Source organism: Amborella trichopoda, chromosome 7, assembly GCF_054954075.1.
Source record: "Amborella trichopoda isolate Santa Cruz 75 chromosome 7, AtrichopodaSantaCruz75HAP2 v2.0, whole genome shotgun sequence".
Lineage (NCBI taxonomy): Eukaryota > Viridiplantae > Streptophyta > Magnoliopsida > Amborellales > Amborellaceae > Amborella > Amborella trichopoda.
In genome coordinates, this window is record NC_142342.1 from 11045028 (window position 1) to 11068742 (window position 23715).

Consider the following 23715-nt stretch of genomic DNA (forward strand, 5'->3'; position numbering starts at 1 on the left):
AGAATTGCATCTGCTTGCCCATTCGCATTTATAAAACTCTGGGCTGCAGTGCTGAAACTGAAAATTATCTATTTGAAGTTTTGAGATAAGATTGCAGAGAGTAACATGTAAGTTGAATGTACTTTTAATATTATCAATTGAAATGCAGCTCCGGTGGTCTAATGTATTGCACTCGAACTTTACCGTTCAAAATTAGTTGGAATTGCATAATCATTCTCCTAATCTTCAATTCCTAACCTTGCCACTTGTATGTGATCACATATTTAAAGATCTTGTTTTACCAATTGTGTTTAAAAGATACATTCTTTTAGCTACAGATTCTGATCGTCCTTGAAGATAGCCCTGGTAATTGAGAAGTGGGAAGAATGTTAGTTTCACTTGTTAACTCTCTTCAAAAGGCACAATAATTAATGATTTCTGAGACACTGTTACTCTTTAATTTATTTTATAAATTTTGGCAATTTAAAAATTGTACTCATTGACATTTCAAAATATGACTTTACTGCTATGTTGAAACATATGGAAAAAGAAAAAGAAAAAAAATTGTATTGAAAAGGGAAATTTATAGGAAAGTCCTGTTTTATTTTTTATATTTAAAAAATAGTTTTTTACATGCACGAAACCTATTGTGGAATTTCTTTGAGCTTTTACTTGTAAGACCACGACAAAGTGATTAGATTGCAATTATGCTGCTTGTTATTATATGATGGAAGAAGTAGAGATTTATGGGATTGATAGAGCCATATTCATATCTTTATTTTTATCGGTGATAGTAGATACTAACACAATCTAATTTGTCTCATGTGAAACTGAAGTATGCCCATTGTTGTTCTTTCCTTTCTGCTTATCAGAGACTCTTAACAGATGAATCGCCCAGGTTGAGGAGTGCTTTACGTTACACAATATATGGAAAGTCTGGTGTTTTTGATGCTGAAAGGTTCATCGATGTCATGCAAGCCTTCGAAAATTTTATTACTGCAGCAAAAAGTGGAGGAGGGGAGGATTTGAATGGTAACATGGCATCCCTTGGTGTTTTGCCGAGTCAGACTGAATCTCTTTTTCCTATGTTGCCATCAAGTTCGATGCAGCCTCAGCAGAATGTCCAAACAAGGGCAGCTTTAGCTTTTCTACTATCTGATAAAGGGAACTTCTTTCGAGAATTCATTCTAGATGAGGTATCCACACCAGCTTTGTGGAATTCATAGAATTATTTATTTATCTTTAAATACTAGCTTCCAAATCCATCTCTTAATCCTCGTTCTAGATAATATAACTAATTTAAATTATTTTTACAATTTATATTGTGCATCCACTAGTTCTTTTTTTCCTAAGAATCTTATTATGAGAATTGTGTTTCATAATCTTTAAACTGTCACTGATAATTATTGTTCATCTTTCCCATGAGTATCAATAATACACATATGTGTGTATGTTTATATGCCCAATGTAACGGTAGCGATATAATACGGAAGTGATCCTAATACCAGACACTCCTAGGATACTTCATATTTAATGATTTAACTATAAAAATATAATATGCATGAAAGGACAGTTGGAAGTAGGGAGAAAAGATATAGGGACTCATAGCCTCATTGAGGGTATGACCCTGGATAAAACAGAAATAGGGACTATGATTCATGTAGCTGACCCCAAATAGTTGGGAAAAGGCTTTGATGATGATAATGAACTATGAAAACAAAATATGCAAAAGTATCAAATATGTATATTGATATGGTCTGTATCTTAATATTCCCACTTTTCTAGTTCCTATTCCATGAGACATTTCTTATTAATCTTTGGGTTCCTCATACAAACCAAGAATCTTGTAAGACATGTATGTCACATTTCAACTGCATGGAAATTGTGCCTAGGTTATTTAATTGGTGCTATGCATGTCTATTTCTAGAAGGCGAGACATATCTTGCATTTAAACACATGCACTTGCTTCTATAGTTCCAACATTTCTTTCTTGCTTGTCCCACAACCTGTCTTAACTTTAGGAGAGTTGAAAAGATGATCTTGATCTCAGTCCGAATGTATTTTATATAAAATCAGGAGAAGAGAAGAGATAGAAGAGTGAGAGAAGAGAAGATATGAGAAACAAATAGATAGACTACTCACTTGGGTTCATGATTCATGAAATGTGGCAAAGTTTTATGCTGGCTGCCCTACCTAATACAACCCTCCTCTTTTATTTGGGCTTGCATACCTCATGACCGGCTTGGCTGGCTTGGGACCGGCCATGGCGGAGTTTATGCCCATAACTATATATTACACTTTCAAGATTCCCCTTTAAGTTGTAGAATGGAAATCAATCATGCCCCGCTTGGCAATTATATTTTCTAGTTTGTCACATATAACTGGTTTTGTGAAGATTTTTGGTGGTTGATGTATTGATTTCACCTTCAATTGCTTAGTTCTCTCCTAAAATACAGGGTTCGTAGAAATGTGATGGCCGATTCATTATCACAATGACAAGTCATTGGTAACTTTAACTCGCAGGTCAGCTAATGCAGTTCTAAGCAATGTTGTTAGGACTGGCGGGACCGGTGATCGAACCAGTGAAGGCACCGGTTTGGTTGGACCGGCCGAACTGGACCGTTTCACCAAGGTCGGACTGGTCTAAGACAATTAGTAATTAACAAAAAATGTGAAGTAAGGAAAATCTGGGAAAAAATTAGAGAAAAACAGAGAATCAAAAAATGAGAAACCTAAAATTTCAAAAAAGAAGTTTTGCCTTTATTTATTTATTTATATTTTCTTTTTTCTTTTAATTTTTCTTTTTATTTCTATTTTTATTTTTCCTGTCTTTCAGATTTTCAATTGTTTTTTGTGCATTTTCCAGACCAAAAATTGAAGAAAGAAAAGTAGAAAAACTAAAAATATGCCCCAAATATATTTCTATTTGTTTTTTTGCATTTCCTTTTTTTGTTTAACTTTTAATGGATTTTACAAAATATAAACTAAAAGAGAATTGCAATTTTGGAACACAGAAGTTTCTTTTTTTGGATTCTATTTGTGATTCACCTTTTAAGCCCTTACAAACTATAGCATTTAAAGTTAAAACTATAAATGTATAAAAACGATAGGAAAACCAAAACTTTTAGGGTTTTTCCTTTTTTTTAAAATATTTTTGGAGTAATATTTTGAGGCTGAATATAGAGCAATGTGAATTGATGTGGTTGAAGTGAGATAGGTTTACAATTGCTGATCCTATGAAGATGTATTGTGGTACTAAAGCTGCAACCTATATAGCCTGCAATCTTGTGTTTCATGAGAGAACTAAGGCTATTGAAGTAAACTATCACTTTATTCGAAAGAAGATTCTTAGAATGTTAGATCTAAAGATTAGTTGGCAGATACCTTCTCCAAACCTCTTGGTCGTAATCTGATCAAACAATTTGTTCCAAATTGTGCATGGGTGACATTGACATTTATACTCCCGTTTGAGGAGGAGTGTTAAAAGTCCATCCATCTTTGTTTTTCTTTCATTTAAGTTATTAGGACATAAATGTCTTATTTTCTGTTTGTATGGGCAATATTGTCTTTTTTTTTATCATTCCATTAATAAAAAAGGAGTTGAGAGGTGTATGAGACTCAATTGACTCTCGTGTCACTCTCTCTTCTCTCCTCTCTCTTTTCATCTTTCTCTCTCTCTCTTTCTCTTGTCAGCTTTCTTTTTTGACTTATTATTGACATGGAATAAATTACAAAAGATACCCCTATTTAGATAATGAAACCATAATTTGACCTCCTCATAAATAGACATCACGATTCAACAAGGAGGCTCTTAGAGTTCGTTTAATACTTCTATTTGACCGATATACAGCAGATATCACTGGTTATTAAGAAAGCTACTAACCAGAATCTCTTACTCTGGTTGATGCCCCTTGTTCTTTAGATTGACAGGTTAAGGTTTCTTGAGCAAACGTTTACAGTTTTACTTGTTAAACTAGGAATATAGTTTTTGGTTAAAATTATGTATTCTTTTCATTTACTAGTGATGGTTAAACCCTTATCTATAGATGTACTTGGGCACAGGTGATTAAATTAACCCACTACATAGCATATACAAAGAATTATAACTATGCCCCAGGTACATGAGTACCATATATGCATGCCTGTCAATATAATGTGCATAAGGCGCATAGAATCCTCGTGTTGTCATGAATTCCTCGGCAAAAAATTCATTTATGGCTTTTAATTTTCAGTAGAACTGTATGTAAGGAATGCATGTAACATATTTCATATACCCTTAATTTGCACGTAACTGGTGATTTACTGCTAGTTGCAAGATTTCTTCCTTATACTTTTGCCACCATTCTGTGGGTGGTCTGATCTCACTTTGGTGTTTTTCCACCCCTTTGATCTATGAACTAGTTGTGTTCAGTCTCTGTTACACATGGGAAACATAGCATTGACTGGTGCATTGTTGAACCTGTATGAGAAATTTCAGAGAATTTTCTCTGTTTTGTCCAGTTTATCTTGTGAAGTATTTGTTTCCATAATTTGAATGATCACTGCTTATCTTTCATTGTGGGTAATGAATATAGCTTATTTTTTAGGCTAGATAATTATAAATTAGTTTGTATGAAGCAACTGGATGGTGAAATAGACTAAACAAGATATAGTTCTAATGCAACTTTCTTTGACCATTGTAATGTATTATTGCATTTGTGCAGATGTAAATGTTAAGTCAAGTTTCTGTAGAATGGATGAGCATAAGTGTGTTTTTTTAACATGTAGTGTTGATTTTGGGAAGCAGATTGTGAAAGGTATTGATGCTATATCCAGAGATCAGCTAGTACAGATTACATCAGCATTAGGATTTGGAAGATTGACTCCAATGCTCAGCATGGTTCCAGTCCTTGGGAGCTTCAAACCTACAGCATTTATACCTACTGTGACTGAGGAGGATAGAGTTGCACTCAACAATGTTCAGAAAGTTGCTGAATTCCTTGTCACTGGAACATCACAACCAATAGCTGCAAATCGGGTAAATTTTTGTTTATATTAGAAATAATTAATAGTGATACAGTATTGGTGAAATTTCTGATTGTTATCTTTTTTTAATGCAACAATCTGGAATATGACACTATCAGTTTATCACTTGAACCTTCAAACCTTTGGATTGCACTGGAACTCTTTGTATAAAATGTTAGGTGATTACAGTTCCCATCAACGTTGTTCGTGTGGTAGGATGAGTTCATGTTGTTTGGTGTTCCCTGTTTCCATCAACCACATCCGCTAGTAGGTTAATTTCTTGTTGTTTGATAAGTGTGTGGTTGACTGATTGATCTTAACTAGACTTCAGTTTCATGTTATGAATTGTATTATTGTGGCTTAAAGCAGTATTACATAGACATTGACATGCGTATAAATATCCAATTTCTGCCGAAGGTGTCTGATATTTTGGTTTAAGAGAAGCAAATACGGCTGGATATGTTCACTCTCATCTATTCTACAGAGATTAAACCATGTTTTAGCGTGGGGACACGTGACGATCAACTAGAGTAGGACCCTATGGAGAGAGACTTCAGGGCAATTACCTACTGAGGGAGGCTCTGCAAAGTGACAATTTTAGGCAACTAACTTCTAGTTCCATTCAATTTCTATTTCTTTGTATAATAAATACATTCTTAGGTGATTTAATTGGAAATATTAATAATAATCCATTTGGGAATGGAAACTTCACTCCTGACCAGTGTTTAGGAACTCACCTGCGGCTAGGTACCTGGCCAAGACGAGTTACTCGGGTGAATGTAAAAATAGAAAAAATATAAAAAATAATTGAGAGGTAATAAAAGTTAAATAAAACCAAAAGCAATTTTAAATGGTCCAAATAGGCTTAAAAATGTACAGAAAAAATGGATTTAAAAGAATTTGATTTATAGATGAGGACATTTTTAAAAATTCTAAATAAAAAGGAAAATATAAAAGGGTATTATGGAAAAAAATCTCACCAATCTTTGCTGTAGACATCCAAATTACATATAAAAGATTTATACAACAATCCCATATTTTTTTACTACCTTTTCCTTTTTTTTTTTTTTTTATGTACCCCAACTTGTACATGCAACTCGAGGCAACTTGACCTCGCCCATAGGGCAAGACTGAGTAACTCGACCGATTCCGAGTGGACTGGGCTGATTCCCATGACATTGCTTTTAACAAATACTTTATCTAATCTTAGGAGGAATTACTTGAGGTGCCGACTTATGAAATAGATTCTCTCCTATTTTGAGGGGTTATTCACATTTCACTGGAAATATAATCTGGTTTAAAAAAAAAAAGACATTTCTTTTCTTCTTCCATATAGGAATTGCAATCACAATTACAAAATATGCATTGCACGTGCCTCTTCCTAGTGTAATAAAATTTTATGAAATTGTAGAGCATACGACCTCCATATAAAAGTTCTTGATTTCAAACTCCAGCTTGAGCAAAATATGTTCTTTTATTTTGGTCATGTTTGGAAGTGTCAACACACTCTTGGAGTGTGACTTGTGTTGAAATGCGACATCAGATTGGTGCTGGAGTGTTAGGGTAACATGGGTAGGAAGTTATTCCCTCTCCCTCAAGAGATTGTTAGTCCATTCTAAAGCACCCGTGGCTGAAATGTTATTAGGTAAGCCTCTTCTCATCGAATGTAATATTTGACATGTATGTATGGATCTATAGATGTGTCCGGGCTATCTATTTTACATCTAATTGTTTCTTTTGTTACGCGCAGACACACATGTATGTATGTATAGGTGTACCCTGGCTGTCTAGGTTTTTTTTTTAGGGTAAGTAGGCGGACTAGTTTACATCTAATCGTTTCTTCTCTCACTCACACACATGTATGTATTTATGTATGTATGATGTACGTATAGGTATATCCTTGCTGTCTATTTTACATCTAATTGTTTCTCTTCTTTTTTTAAATTCTTCATCTGCTAATAATGAGGACATCTTCTAATTTTGGGGTCAAACAATTATCCTTAGGGCCTCAATATAACACTCTTTTTTTCTTTCTGGAAAGGGATGACCTGTATTCTTTGCAATTTTCTCTTCTCAAAATAATCCATTTCCTGGGGTTCTTCTTTTTGGATATCTTCATGATCATGTTCACCAGTTTGGTGTCGAGCGATTCCTGGGCCGTGATCTAATGACCTTGAAATTAGCTCTCATACATGTATCGAAAAACATTTTGTTAAGCCAATGGGCTTATATTGTGGCATGAGCCAATAGGAGCTTGAGGGATTTGTTTGAGTTGAAATTTGGAACAATATTCATCTTATCAGGCAATCAAAATATAAAAACAAAAAAATGAATTTGCAAAAAACAGGGAGAAATGGGTTCGCTGTTTTTGGTGAATGGGGGCCTTTCATTGATGGATAGTGGATCTAACCTTGAAAATTCAGATTCCCTTTTTTTTTTTTTAGAATTTTTGAATAAATTAATTACATAATGTCAGCCAAAACAAAGTAAAACAGCTATGTAGCTCTCTGTTTTAGTATATATGGGCTCATACGTTCTTTTGTAATGTGACGTATGTGACATGTATTGCTCAGTGAAAAAGAAAAGACCCTTGACGTGTTCCTTTTTATTCATGTTGACCAACAGGATGTAGATATCACCCGTGTCATTCGAGACCTTCTCCCAGTTTTGCCAGGAATTTCAGCTCGTGTGCTTCCTGAAATACTAAGCCGATTATCTTCGCGAGTGATGGCCCGACTTCTCCGTGAAGCATTCTTGTAGTGTATTTTGTAGATGCCTATAACTCAAATGGGTCACAGATGTAAGTTCATTTCCTTTGTATATATATATTAATTTTGCATTAAGGCTTATTCTTCATAAATGTTGTCTATGGCCCCTTCATGCATATATTTGCAATGCTCAAGAATTTGATCTTTATTACTTTCTTCGTTCTTTTCTCTTTGAATGTGTATGTGTGTAAGCATGTCCAGGTTGAAGAAGGAACACAATGTTCATTATTGGGAATACAGGCCCCTACCTGTATTTTCAAGTAGTCTAGGAATTAGTTTTTTAAAGGTATTAGTGGGAATGGAAAGCCAAACATGGTGACTAGGATGTAAGGGTGCTGCCACCACAACCCAAGCCCCTCTCCCAGATTGTTCATTATTTGGATAATGCTTTTTTTACAGCGTCAAGAGTTGGTATGATGATACATACTCCTAAATGCATAAATAAAATCTAGGGGCTTGTTTTACCCCTTTATAAGCTTTGGCTTTCTTAATATTTGACCGAAATTGGTTGAATGCTAAGAAAATGAGTATATTTTACTAAGTCTATGCATAGATTCTTTTAGATTTAAATGCCTTTCATTTTCTTGCATTTTTGGATGTATAAATGACATGATTTTTATGGTTTATCTTTGGTGTGATAGTTGCATATTTATTGGGGACATGTGCACAACACTAGCAGACCCACACCCACATCTCGAGGTTGATATGATTGATTAGATAGTTTTTCACTATCAAAATAACATTCTTTTATGTATTTTTGAGGTGTGTCGTTTTTCTACAATTTAAGGTTGCATCTTTATATAAACTTTTTCCTTAAAAAAATACCTTTCATCTAAAAACTCTAAATGCAGATCCATTTTTGTTCAGGAAAGTTTATTATACTTTCTTACTTATACATATTTTTCCTACGTCCCCCATCTCCCGACACTCCAATTTAAGGTGTGCCTTTGCTTTATTCTTGTTGTATTTGTTGGATTCTCATTTTAGTTATTATTGTGTTTTCTATGTTTTTTGTAAATTTATTGCATATATTGTGATTTTTGGGCATCTTATTTTCTTGTGATTAGGAAGTCACTTTTTGATGCGTTAGTTTTATTGTTACGGGATGCTCACCGCATCAATTAGAAATCAGGGTTATCCCAGTTTGTCTATAGTATTTTGATATACTAGATTTATTTTTTAAATTGACTTTAGATACAAAACTTGTAAGGTTGAGAATTTTTCGGATCGGGTTCGGATCCACCCAGATTTGGATCTAGATCTAGAAAGTATCCATAGCATTTGGATCTGGATCTGATGGTATCCAGAATGTTTAGATTCGGATCGGTCCGAATCCAAAAACTATCCATAAGATCTTGATGCAAATTCAGAACTGGATCCGATCAGTTCTACAATTGGATCCTAAATGGGGTTTAGGTCTTTAAAAGTTATATATATATATATATATATATATATATATATATATATATATATATATATATATAGTAATGATCTTATAGGACTTTCCCCTACCCATGTGTGTAGGACTCCAAAAGATCACCATTAAAGTTGGTCCGAATCTCTAGAAAAGTTATCACATAGGTGTGAGACTTGACTTTTCTATAGATCTGTATCAAATTTAATGGTGATCTTTTGGGGTCCTATACACAAGGGTGGGAGAAAGTCTTATAGGATCATTTCTCAATATATATATATATATATATATATATATATATATATATATATATATCCCACACCCATGTCATAATTTTTCTAAAGATCTGTGTCAAATTTTAATGGTAATTCTTTGAGGTTCTACTCACATGGGTGTGGGAGGATTGTCATTACTCACTTTTCCCTATATATATATATATATATATATATATATATATATATATATATATATATATATATATATATATATATATTATGGATAAAATCAAACCACATAAAATACATAAAATATATAAAAAGAAAAAACATCGTAGTAAACTTGAAAAAACACATAAGTCTTTTCCAACCAAACAGAAAAAATATAGAAAATTTACAAAACGATTTGCTTCCAAAACATCCCAACAGAATAAAAAGAAATTACTTGTTTGTTATAAATGTGGAAAAGTTGGTCATTATAAAAGCCAATGCAAAGTCAAACAAAAACTAGATTCCATCACATTAGATGAGTCCATCAGAAATAAAATATATGATATTATTCAAATATATGATTCATCTGACAGTTCAGATTCAGACACTACTTCTTTAAGTAGTGATACTTCTTTCATAGGAACAATACATAATGATGCATTCTATTGGTCAGATATTAGTTCTAGTACAGAAGACGATTACAATTTCTGATATTCATACATTAACAAAAGAAGACAATCTTATTTTAGATCTAATAGAGAAAATATCTGATCCTGATGAAAAAAGAGAAATAATTACTCAGTTTGTCAATTTAACTAAAACAAAAACAAAACATATGCCATTAGTTAAGCCACCTGATAATTATAACTTTTCTAATATCATGAAACGTATCAGTCAGCATGAAGCCTCACAAAAAAAACCTACCATTGCTGAACTCAAATCCGAAGTAAATATAGTTAAGACAGAAGTAACCCAATTAAAAAATAGAATTCAAATCCTTGAACTCCTTAATACCAAAACCTCTAAAATAGACACAGACACCGATATCATTGAATTTGACCACTTACTCAACTCATATCATCCCAATGATTATATAAATCAATGCGAATCTTCTACTAAGAAATCAGTAAATGTCTTGAATAGAGTAATCACACAAAAATGGTTTATCTTAATAACCATTGTCATAAATAATGAATATGAATTCCAATCTCTAGCTTTAGTTGATTCAGGTACTGATCTTAATTGCCTCAATGAAAGATTAGTACCTACAAAATATTTCGATAAAACTACTCAAATTCTTAATATAGCGGATGGAAGTAGACTATTTATTAAATATAAGTTATCTAATGCAAAAATTTGTAATGAGGGACATTGTTTTCCCACACCAGTCATTATGGTCAAGGGACTCAGCCAAGCTGTAAGCCTTGGCGTACCCTTTCTTACTTTGTTATATCCAATTACTATTTCCCATACAGGTATTGAAACAAATACTCATGGTACTTCTATTAGATTTGAATTTCTTGATAAACCAAAAATCAAAGAAATTAATACTGTCAAACAAAGTATTAAGCAAAAAGAAGATTTTATAGGATCATTACAGCTTGAAATCAAACATAAAATTCTTAGTGAAAAACTTCAAACTCATGATATAATACAAAAAATACGACAACTCAAAAATTTTATTGCAAAAGAGATATGTAATGAATTACCAAATGCTTTTTGGCATAGAAAACAACATATTGTTGGACTACCATATGAACCAAATTTTAGTGAAACAAAAATACCAACAAAAGCTAGACCTATTCAAATGAAAACAAAATTATTACAAACATGTCATCATGAAATAAAAGATTTACTCCAAAAGAAACTCGTACGTCCTAGTTCATCTCCCTGGAGCTGCTCTGCTTTTTATGTCAATAAAAATGCCGAACAAGAACGAGGAGTTCCACGATTAGTCATTAATTATAAACCTCTCAATAAAGTATTACAATGGATTAGATATCCTATTCCAAATAAAAAAGATCTACTCGATAGACTAGTACATGCAGTAATTTTCTCCAAATTTGATTTAAAATCTGGTTTTTGGCAAATCCAAATAAAAGAAGAAGACAAATATAAAACAGCATTTAATGTCCCTTTTGGACAATATAAATGGAATGTTATACCTTTTGGTCTGAAAAATGCTCCGTCTAAATTTCAAAAGATAATGAATGATATATTTAATCCCTTCTACAGATTCATGATAGTATATATTGATGACGTTCTAATATTTTCTGAATCTCTTGAACAACATTTTAAGCATCTTCATACCTTTATTCATACAGTTAAAAATGCTGGGTTAGTTGTTTCTACTAAAAAGTTAATACTTTTCCAAACAAAAATTAGATTTTTAGGACATAATATACATCAAGGGACAATTATCCAGATTGATAGATCCATTCTTTTTACTGATAAATTCCCTGACAAAATTTTAGACAAAACTGAATTACAGAGATTCTTAGAATGTCTAAATTATATAAGTGATTTTTACCAAAATCTAGCTCTTGACGCTAAACCTTTATGTGACCGCCTAAAAAAAAATCCTTCACCATGGACTGAGGTTCATACCTTGGTTGTACAATGACTTAAACTTAAAGCCAAAGAACTTCCATGGTTAACTTTATCTGATCCAACAGCTTTTAAATTAATTGAATGTGATGCTTCTGAATTAGGACTTGGTGGAATATTAAAACAATCCATTGACTCTAAAGAACAATTAATAAGATTTACTTCCAAAGCCTGGAATCCAACACAAAAAAATTATTCTACCGTCAAAAAAGAATTACTTGCCATTATTCACTGTGTTTGTAAATTTCAAACTGACATTTTAAATCAACATTTTCTTATTCGTACTTATTGTAAAGCCGCCAAAGACATTCTGCAAAAAGATGTTAAAAACCTTGTATCCAAATAAATCTTTGCCCGATGGCAAGTTATTTTATCTGCTTTTGATTTCTCTATTGAGCATCTTCACGGTTCTACTAATTCTTTACCTGACTTTCTCACCCGTGAATTTTTTGCAGGGGGGACCGCGCATACTCAACGCACCCTAAGGACGATACGATTTCATCCGACGGTTTTTCATCTTACGGTTTGCAACTTTTTATTGCCAATAAGAATAACAATATGAATAATCCTCAATCTTCAAATACCAAAAAAGGAAAACAACCTATGGACTTAGTACCAAGTAATATGTTTGGGCCCCTTATGCCCATTAACCCCTCTTTAAGTCTAACACCTATGTCACCTCTCAGATCCTCAAATATACCTGAATACTTGATTCAAACTCCTCTTCAAAGTTCAATACAAACTTCAAGTCCGGCGTTTTCCCCGACAACATACCCAAATAAGCAAACCTCTACTGCTGCCAAATCAGTCTATATAGACACAGCCCTCTTAACAGATATATCTATTTCTGATAATCATGCACAACTTGACCCAAATAAATTAGCTCCTCTATATCTTGTGAACCACCTAAATCCATCATACGGAGTCAAAACCCGTGAATGGTATGAAGCTATTCTTATGGAAACTGGTTCAGTTTCAATTGTTCATTTTTATCAAGGTACGACTAAAGTATATGCTTACTCCAAATTTCAAATTAAAAAATTCCTTTCTTATGATGATTGGGGATGCAATCCTCTTCAGGGAAAAAAGTTATTGAATCCAGAATTTCAATATAAATATTATAAATATTCTGAGTACATAGAAGCCTGGCATAAAGTATTCTTTTACTAGAATCTAAATAATACTCATTCCTGGTATTTACAATTTAAACTCCCTATTCTTGAAAGATTTCCAAGTTGGTTCCGCCATTGGTTTTTACTATGGGGATCACAGACTCAAATCTTACCAGATGCTTTTCAAGCCTTGCAGACAAAATTTGCACAACATAATACTTGTACCGACCTAAATGATTTTCATCTCTACTTCATGGCTATCTACCAAATACCCTGGATCCTAAAATGGGATTACTCTATTGTTGAAAATAATACTAATAATTATGAGTATATTCTCAAACTTGACAAAACCCTTAAAATCAAATGGTGGGATATTTTTAGTACTGACCCTGCCTCCTTACCCCTGAAACGAATACCTCCTCAAACCAACATTCTAAACCCACCAGCATATAATACAGTCAGTTTACCCACTTTCTCAGCCTATCTGAAGAAAATGAAACAAGCACACCTTAATGTTATCCTGGAAGAATTAGAGCAAAATCTTCTGAATATATTTGCTCCCGATACTAATGCACCAACTACATCTGAAGAAACTGTGCAATCCGGCAATCCCTTGTTTGACGACTTCAGCCAAAGACCCGATGCTTAGTCCGGCCCAATATGACTCACTATGACGTCTAGCCTCATAAAAGCAAGATGCCTCTACAGTTCGATGATAGGACCTCATCATCATAAAGCAGATGCCTCCACAGTTCGTTGATATGACTTCACCAGGATAAAGCAGATATCTCGACAGAAAGATTCCCTTCTTTATAAATTGATAATACGTATCCAATAGTAAAGATGCCCCTTTTTCCTGTTTAGATTGATGTGACTAATTTCGGGTCACATCACGCTCACACCTCGACCGACGTGTTTCTTTCTCTTTTTTCGTCGCTCGCACATGCCACTCCCACAGACACCAAAGATTCGCCATCACAATCCATCACTGTCACCGACGCTCGGCTATCCCCTGCACCTGTCACGTACCCCTCGTCAGTGGACACCTTATCCTTTCAGCACCACTGGAGTTGCTTCGTCACTACGCTATCCTCTCTCAGCCACAAGCATTCCTTCGTCGCTACACTATCCTCTCTCAGCCACAAGTACTCCTTCATCGTTCATCTATAAATATCCACTCTCTCAGATGAAGAAGGCAGACTGCATCAAGGACTCAATGAAGCATCATCAGCATACTCAAGCTCTCTTATACTCTCTCATATTCTTCTTCTTCTTCTCTTTTTCTGTAGACAGTAGGTTAGTCATCTACATTCATCTACATTCAGTCATTTGTACATCACCAAAGTCGGTAACTTCCATATGACTTCTTTATTTTAGAATGTGTATTGTAATCTATCTTCCTTACCTTCCTACTATCTTTCTGAGTGGAAAAAGTTTACAAGTCTCTGTATACGTAATTAGTAAGTTATGCAATTTAATTTGTCTTTACATTCAAAATCTGTGACTATACTTATATTTCTTGGATCATATTTGATATATCCTGGCTTTCTGTTTTAATTATTCTATTTGTGTTTCTATATTATGTTACTATTCTACAACAATTAATAGCTTATAACTCTGTAATCTTTTTATATTTAAGATAAGTAATGGTAACTACTAAGGGTAGATCTTGCGGCAAAAATGGTATCAGAGCCAACCCTGTTTTAGAGATCTAAAAGTTAATACTAGTTCTCCTATCTTAAGAAAGTTAATAAATCATCCATTAAAGAAAGTTGGTCCAAGAATTGAGGTTAGAGACGCTCAGGACATCCAGTCAGTTGACCGTTTAGGCCAGGAGAGCCGCTGAAGTCTAGAAGCCGTAAGAGGTAGTCAAAGAGGACTGTCCAGATAACACTCAACCGCAACCTAATAATGGAAATTTTTTTTAAGAATCTGACGGATAAAACAACTAGTACAACTAATAGAACTCTAAGGATAAAAAACAAAGAAGAAATTATTATTAATGATATTGAAAACCAAATACAAAATTGGAACATACTTAAAGTTCCAATATCAGATGTCTATAAGAAAGGCACATTCGATTTAAAAATCGGATATGCTATTAAAACAGTAGAAGAGACTCTCTCTGTTACAAGTAATCGAGAAGACTTTCAACTACTATCTCAAAAGATATTACAAGTCCATAAAAACAAAAATTATAAATATTTACATATAGGATTAATTCAAATAGCTGTCAAACCTTTGACTCGTTTAGGACTAAATAATTCTATCCTAGTCTGCTTACGAGATACTAGACATAATAGATTTTCTGATTCACTATTAGGAATGGTCGAATCTAGTTTATGTAGTGGACCAATATATTTCAATTGTTTTCCCAATTATTCTGTATCTCTTACAGATCCAAATATTTTAAATGTTTTATCTTTAAATCTCAAAACTCAAGGATTTAATATGATGTTAGGTTCTCAAAATATAGCCATTGTTTATCGAATTTATTATAAAGTAATGAATACATTATGTCCAAATGTACTTCCAAATAGATACGAGAGGACAAACAATATTTTTTCAAACCAATATGGAAAAATCAAATACAATTATACCAAAAACAATATCATGGTCAGATATTGTTTTACCCCAAACATGGTCTATCCATAATGAAAATCAACCATCACAAATAACTAATCAAAACATTTCAGATAAAACTATTGAATATACAGATGGAAATATCGAAATTCAATTCGCCCCAAAAAATAGAATTACGCTAGATGATGCATCCATCTCAGGAACTTCAAATAATTATTCTTTCTGAGAATCAGAACCAGCAAGAAAGTCTGTTACTACATATAATAGGATCCCTTCTACCATACATATTCCATCAACACCAATAAAACCACAAATTACTGACTTACTAAGGACACCTGATAATATCATTATTACTCAATACAAAGAAGCTCAAGAAGAACTTGTTGAAACAGAGTTCATTCAAGTATTACATTTTGAAGAAACATTTGATAAAGAATATATCATAAATGATTTTTTATCCCTAGAAAATAAAAATATCAGAGAATGGTTTGTCAAAACTTTTGAACCTAGATTAGTGGAATTATCTCACAAAAGATTTAACAAATGGAGAAACAAGGGAAATAAAAGAACATGTTTTTTCGATTGGTTAAAAGACATTTTAAGCCAAAAGGGTATCCCTATTTTTGATTTTGAAATAAATACACTAGAAACCCAATACACAGTATTTAATACTATTGAAGGAAATACAATTAAAGCCATACATCCTCCTGAACAAAGCTTGAAAATACAAGGAGTTGCTACTAAAGCCTCTGCCACAACAGAATTAAATATAGAATCTTCAACTTCGACTTCAACCCAAATGGTTGTATACGAAACCGTCGCAACACCATATAAACTAAATAATGCAAATATAGCTCGTATAGAATTGCTTCCCCATATAATTGAACAAAATAATTATACAAATCTTTACCTTCATACACTTGGTCAAGAAACTAGTAGAATAGAAAACTTATTGCATCCACCTATCTATAAAGAGAAGAAACAATTATTTTTTAAACCTCCTCCTGACTTGAATAAAGAAAAATTCCATATAGGTGATGATAATAAAACACTCATGGATCAATTAATCTCTAAATTATCTAAATTAGAAATCAAAGATCCCAAACAAACCATTATTTTACCAAACAATGATAAAGGAAAAGCAAAAATTCCAGAACATGATAATATGACCCTTCAAGAAGAAATAATATTCCAAACCAATGAAAATATGGAACCACCAATTGCCAACACAATAGAAAATATACAACAGGCATTTTCTGAAATACATATTACTCCAGATACTATAAATCGAATCAACTACAGTAAAAATTGGCAACCAATAAATACCAGACTCTATTATAAGAGATCAACTCCAGTTGATATACAATTAGAAGAAGACCTTACAAGTCATACTTTTACATATACTGGTCGAACTATCATAGATTGGAATATTGATAGAATTTCCGATCATCGAATATTAGATACAATGAAACATATGACCATGTATGCTTCGGCATGTAAAATGGCTGGGAGCCATGATCAAGAAATAGCAAAAGCCATAGTCTCAGGATTTACTGGATGGCTAAGAGGATGATGGAATTCCTATCTCAATGAACAAACAAAACAACAAATATTAACTAATACTCGACAATGGACAGCAAAAAATGAACACAATCAGGATATGGTATATTCTGAAAGTGATGCTGTCAATTCTTTAATCTATACAATTGCCCTTCATTTTATAGGAAGTACTTCAATACTTGCAGCACGAACTGCTGATCTTTTATCTAATTTACGATGTTCTACATTATCACACTACAAATGGTATAAAGACGTCTTTTTCTCTCGATTACTCATACGCGAAGATAGTCATCTTGACCACTGGAAAGAAAAATTCGTAGTAGGATTACCATATCTATTTGCTGAAAAGGTTAAAAAACGTCTAAAAAATAAAAATAGTGGTGTAATCAATTACTCTCAATATACTTTAAGAGAATTATCTTCAGAAATCTGTGCTGAAGGCTTAGCCCTATGTAGCCGCAAGATCTACCCTTAGTAGTTACCATTACTTATCTTAAATATAAAAAGATTACAGAGTTATAAGCTATTAATTGTTGCAGAATAGTAACATAATATAGAAACACAAATAGAATAATTAAAACAGAAAGCCAGGATATATCAAATATGATCCAAGAAGTATGAGTATAGTCACAGATTTTGAATGTAAAGACAAATTTAAATTGCATAACTTACTGATTACATATACAGAGACTTGCAAACTTTTTCCACTCAGAAGGATAGTAGGAAGGTAAGGAAGATAGATTACAATTACACATTCTAAAATAAAGAAGTCGTATGGAAGTTACCGACTTTGGTGATGTACAAATAACTGAATGTAGATGACTAATCTACTGTCTACAGAAAAAGAGAAGAAGAAGAAGAATATGTGAGAGTATATGAGAGCTTGAGTATGCTTCGTTGAGTCCTTGATGCAGTCTGCCTTCTTCATCTGAGAGAGTGGATATTTATAGATGAACGATAAAGGAGTACTTGTGGCTGAGAGAGGATAGCGTAGCGACGAAAGAATGCTTGTGGTTGAGAGAGGATAGCGTAGCGACGAAAAAACTCCAGTGGTGCTGAAAGGATAAGGTGTCCACTGAAGAGATACAGAATAATTGGGAAAACAATTGAAATATATTGGTCCACTACATAAACTAGATTCGACCATTCCTAGTAGTGAATCAGAAAATCTATTATGTCTAGTATCTCGTAAGCAGACTAGGATAGAATTATTTAGTCCTAAACGAGTCAAAGGTTTGACAGCTATTTGAATTAATCCTATATGTAAATATTTATAATTTTTGTTTTTATGGACTTGTAATATCTTTTGAGATAGTAGTTGAAAGTCTTCTTGATTACTTGTAACAGAGAGAGTCTCTTCTACTGTTTTAATAGCATATCCAATTTTTAGATCGAATGTGCCTTTCTTATAGACATCTGATATTGGAACTTTAGGTATGTTCCAATTTTGTATTTGGTTTTCAATATCATTAATAATAATTTCAACCCTGTTTTAGAGATCTAAAAGTTAATACTAGTTCTTTTATCTTAAGAAAGTTAATAAATCATCCATTAAAGAAAGTTGGTCCGAGAATTGAGGTTAGAGACGCTCAGGACACCCAGTCAGTTGACCGTTTAGGCCAGGAGAGCCGCTGAGGTCTAGAAGACGTAAGAGGTAGTCAAAGAGGACTGTCCAGATAACACTCAACCGCAACCTAATAATGGAAAAATTTATTAAGAATCTGACTGATAAAACAACTAGTACAACTAATAGAACTCTAAGGATATATATATATATATATAGGGAAAAGTGAGTAATGACAATCCTCCCACACCCATGTGAGTAGAACCTCAAAGAATTACCATTAAAATTTGACACAGATCTCTAGAAAAGTTATGACATAAGTGTGGGACTTAGTGAATGGATTTATTGATAATTTTTCTAGAGATCTGTGTCAAAATTTAATGGTGGTCCTTTGGGGTCATATCACATAGGTGTGGGAGGGATTTCTAGTATCATTACGATATATATATATATATATATATATATATATATATAAAAGAAAATTGTTTCATGCGGGTTGGATCACATTTCTATATATGCAAGCTTGGCCGCATTGAAACTGGGGGTGTATATATATATATATATATATATATATATAAAGATTTTCTAAGCTATATGCTCGCAGTCGTCAGATCTTCAATGTGTAGTTCAAAATTTTTATCACTGTTTTAATTTTAATCTTTTTTCTATAAATCAAATTAAGATGAAATTTTTGATGTATATACTTAATACTATTGCGCAACATATAAAAATATAAAATAATTACTTTCAATCATTTAAAATGACCAAATTATCCCTGTCATTTTTCAGGGTTTTTGGTCATTTTATATTTTAGGAAATATTTTGTATATATATTTTTATTGTGTATCCTATTTTTTTAGTACACACATCCAAAATTTTACTTCTAAAAAAAGATTAAAATTCAGATAGCAAAGAGAGAAAACAATATCCTAAATTTACTAGTCCTAACTCTAAGGGACACATTTCTAACTCTAAGGGAGGAAAGATAAAGCAATATCCTAAATCTGCGGTTCCGGAAGAGACAGATATAGAGAAGAGAATAGTACGTGCTAAGGGAAGAGAGATAGTATATATATATATATATATAAATATAAAAGGACAGAGAGAAAGAAAGAGAGGGATAACACATCCAATAGAGATACATTGCTATTTTTTTCCCATTGATATATGTAATTTATCATTGATTATTGATTTTTATTTTTATTGTTTTTGTTTTTATATCACAGTTGATACGATAAGGAGACGAGGTTAAAAAAGAAGGAATCACGAAGTTATTATAAAGTGAAAGGGCTTAGACGTTTTTTAGAGTAGATGAAAACACACAAATTTTTTTCCAAAATTATCTGTCACTATCGTAATAGATTTTTTACCTATCACCGCGTGTAATGAATTTCTTGATTTTAAGATTACCCGACATTATCGTAATAGATTTTTCACCTATCACCGCGCAATGAATTTTTTGATTTTTGAGAAATCTCGTGTAATCTTTTTCCATTTCTTTACGATTAAGTGTATTGAAACAATGGAAATGTCATATTTCTTTGTAATTTATTGTCACGTAATATATTTTCAGGTACCCAAACGGCCTTTTATAAGTAAAAAATGTTAAAGAGTTCACCATGTGCTTTCCAAATACATATCGTATGCATCATCTGCCTATCTGAACTATGAGTGGCGATGTGCATGACTATCTGAACTACGAGCTTGTGGCGATGTGCAGGAGGAGGCCTATCTGAACTACGAGCCTGTGGCGATGTGCAGGCGGATTTTCTAGGTCAGGCCTATCTGAACTACGAGCCTGTGGCGATGTGCAAGTGGATTTTCTAGGTCAGGCCTATCTGAACTACTAGCTGCGGATTTTCTAGGTCAGGCCTATCTGAACTACTAGCCTGTGGCGATGTGCAAGTGGATTTTCTAGGCCCTATCTGAACTACTAGGTGCGGATTTTCTAGGTCAGGCGTATCTGAACTACTAGCTGCGGATTTTCTAAGTCAGGCCTATCTGAACTACGAGCCTGTGGCGATGTGCAAGTGGATTTTCTAGTTCAGTCCTATCTGAACTACTAGCTTGTGGCTATGTGCAGGCGGAGGCCTATCTGAACTACTACGAGCCTGTGGGGATGTGTAGACGGATTTTCTAGGTCGTTTGGGTCTTGTGGATGAGTAATGAGTTATGTTTGTGTCTGGTTTCAAAACGCAGACTACCCAACCCTAGGCGGCGACCGCTTAGACGGACGATCGTCCAGGTGGGCAGCCCTATGGACAGCCCTAGCAGTCTCTTAGACGTGCGGCCGCCCAAGGCCTAGGGGCGGTTGCTTAGGTGAGTGGCCCCTAGTCGGCCGCTAACTCAGGTGTCAAGCGCATAAATGACTTATTATTATTATTATTATTTCCTTTTAATTTTTTTTAAATATAAAAGCTTTTTAGATGATTTTTAGGTTTATTTGAAACTTAAATCCACAAAAACTCATTTTAAACATAAAAAAAAATCTCACAAACACTAGATTTTGATCCAAACATCATCCAGATAGATTAGATTTAGTTTTGAAGTTTTTTTAGATTTAGTTTTGAAGTTTTTCAATCCTATTATAGGATGTTTTTTTATTATTTTAGCACTAGAAAACATCTAAGATATGGAAGTTTGGTGTTCAAATCATCAAAGTAAGTGCAAAACTTTATTTGTTAAATTACTTGTTTTATTTCAAGATATCTTTATGGTATTTGGTGAGATTCGGGTTGAAAATTTAGTTATAATTTAATTTTCAAAATTTTCACGTGTTGATTATAATTGCCAATCAAAATTGCCAAATGATGACAAGAACAACAATCAAAATTGCCACTAAAATAACCTCAATGCTTTACCAAATCCTCTATAAAGTCCCTGCAATACCTCAAACCCATCCAAATTTTAGGAGAGAGAGACTCGCAATACCTCAAACCCATCAAAATTTTAGGAGAGAGACTTTCGCTGTCATGAGAGAGTATAGCACTGTTGTATAGAGAGAGACGAAGGAGAGAGGAGAGAGAATTGAGTTGGGTCCCCATTAGAGAGAGAATAATATGTTTTATGGAGAGAGAAAGTCTAATAATGTTGTATGCATCGCGAAAGATGCATGAGAGAGAGTACAGCAAATATTTCATGAGAGACAGTTAGTCAATGTTGAATGAAGAGAGAGAGGCTAATGTTGAATGAAGAGAGAGAGGCTACACTGATGTTAACGAGAGATAATTGACAGGTTCTCATGAGAGGGAGGGCCTACGTCATGTTCGAGGTACAAAACAGTTATAGTGCAGGTAAATGCTATCTTAAGAATAAAAGTCTAACTCCAAGGTACAATTCAATTTCTACCCAGAAAATCAGAGAGGGATTTACTTACGCGGTGGTGAAGCCATCGTCCTTGAGGGACATGAGGCCCTTTATTCCTCACAACGGTTCCCAACAACTAGTTTTCCACCTGCCTAAACATTCATTTACGACCTTTAACGTACATATACACTACTTATAATATCCTCCCTAAAGTATAACACATAAAGGAAAACATATTCTCCTTGACTCCAAAGTTTCCTTCTTAATGCTTTAACTTTTTGCAAAGCTCCCTGATTTTATTCCCTAAAGGCATGGAAAAAAGTGATATTTCTCCATCTACAATGATCGTGAAATCTCTCACATAATTGCGGTAATGATCGTGAAATCTCTTACATAATTGGGGTAAACTGCGAAGGTGTTGACATTTAATGAATATCCGCTTGTTAATTTTGTTATATATATATATATATATTAACAAAATTCAAAATTTTACTGTTAAGAAGAGAAAAAGTCCAAAATTATAACAAAGAAGTTGCATCATATTAGAACACCACCAAAGAATCATAAGTGCTTCATTTTTAGCCAAAACATCCATTAAATTATTTGCCTCCTATAAATATGTTGGAAAGAGACACCAACCCTATCTGCCAATTCTATGATTTATAACCATAAATGCTGCAGTTGCTAAGGAACTCTTTGTTCCCTTAGTGCATGTCAATTTTATTGGGTCTCTCTCTACATATTTACAAAGTTTGGAACGACCCTCGTTTTTTTGTTTTTTTGTTTTTTTTGCTAAAAGCACAATGACGATTTTGTCATCTTCTCATAATCGGGGGGCCCTTCACACTAACATACCTCTCACAATAACAGCATTTTGGCGTAAATTAAAGGATATGCAGTTTCTATAAAGCTTGGGCTTCATGAAAGAAAGTAAAGTCCCACCTTGAATCTTTGTCCTGAAAGCACTTTAGGCCTAAGAAATCATAAATCTTTATGATGGCTCTAAAATCAATATTCAACACCCATTATGAAATTTAATGCTCGAAATATGGTACAAATCTTGTGGATTTGTGAACACTTATTTCTAGGGCAAAATAGATGGTCTAGATAATGTGTTACAATATATACTATTTTGGAGAGCAAAAAAAAGAGTAAACTACATTTGCTTTAGTTGGGAGAGAGAAGAAAACATCTTATAACCATACGTGATTGGCCATTTTGGTAAAGATTGTAATTGTTTTGGCTATTAATACTTATTTCTACATTTTTCCATATTTTTTTGAAAATTTCAAAAATACCCCTACGTACAAATCGGTTCTTTAAAATTAATTTTTTTATTCATTTTCAATCTCATTTGGATGTATTTGTTTCATCATTTTGATAAAGATTGTAATTGTTTTGCCCATTAATACTTATTTTTACATTTTCCCCTCTTTTTATGGAAAATTTCAAAAAATAAGCCCGTGCACAAATCGGCTCTTTAAAATCAACATTTTCATTAATTTTCAACTTTATTTGGATGTTCTTTATTTAATCATACTTGAAATACATATTTTCATATTTTAGTTTTTTATATTGTTTAAAATTTTAAAAATACCCCTCGGAAAAAATT

The 23715-nt window shown here is 33.2% G+C and overlaps 1 protein-coding gene across 9 annotated transcripts in view; it reads left to right on the forward strand.

Moving 5' to 3' along the window:
- Window positions 1–21214, forward strand: part of LOC18444027 (Protein kinase superfamily protein) — a 47353-nt gene extending 26139 nt beyond the window's left edge. For 3 of the 9 annotated variants that reach the window (XM_088871262.1, XM_088871264.1, XM_088871266.1), the window contains 3 exons: window positions 852–1175; window positions 4766–4996; window positions 7609–7843. In XM_088871262.1, the coding sequence (XP_088727388.1) occupies window positions 852–1175; window positions 4766–4996; window positions 7609–7743 (690 nt within the window). In that variant the 3' untranslated portion in view covers window positions 7744–7843. Of the gene's footprint in view, window positions 1–851; window positions 1176–4746; window positions 4997–7608; window positions 7844–12433; window positions 14588–20517 lie in introns of those variants that run through there. The other 6 variants (XM_088871263.1, XM_088871265.1, XR_016058925.1 and 3 more) reach the window with 5 other exon arrangements.
- Window positions 21215–23715: the final 2501 nt, after the last annotated feature.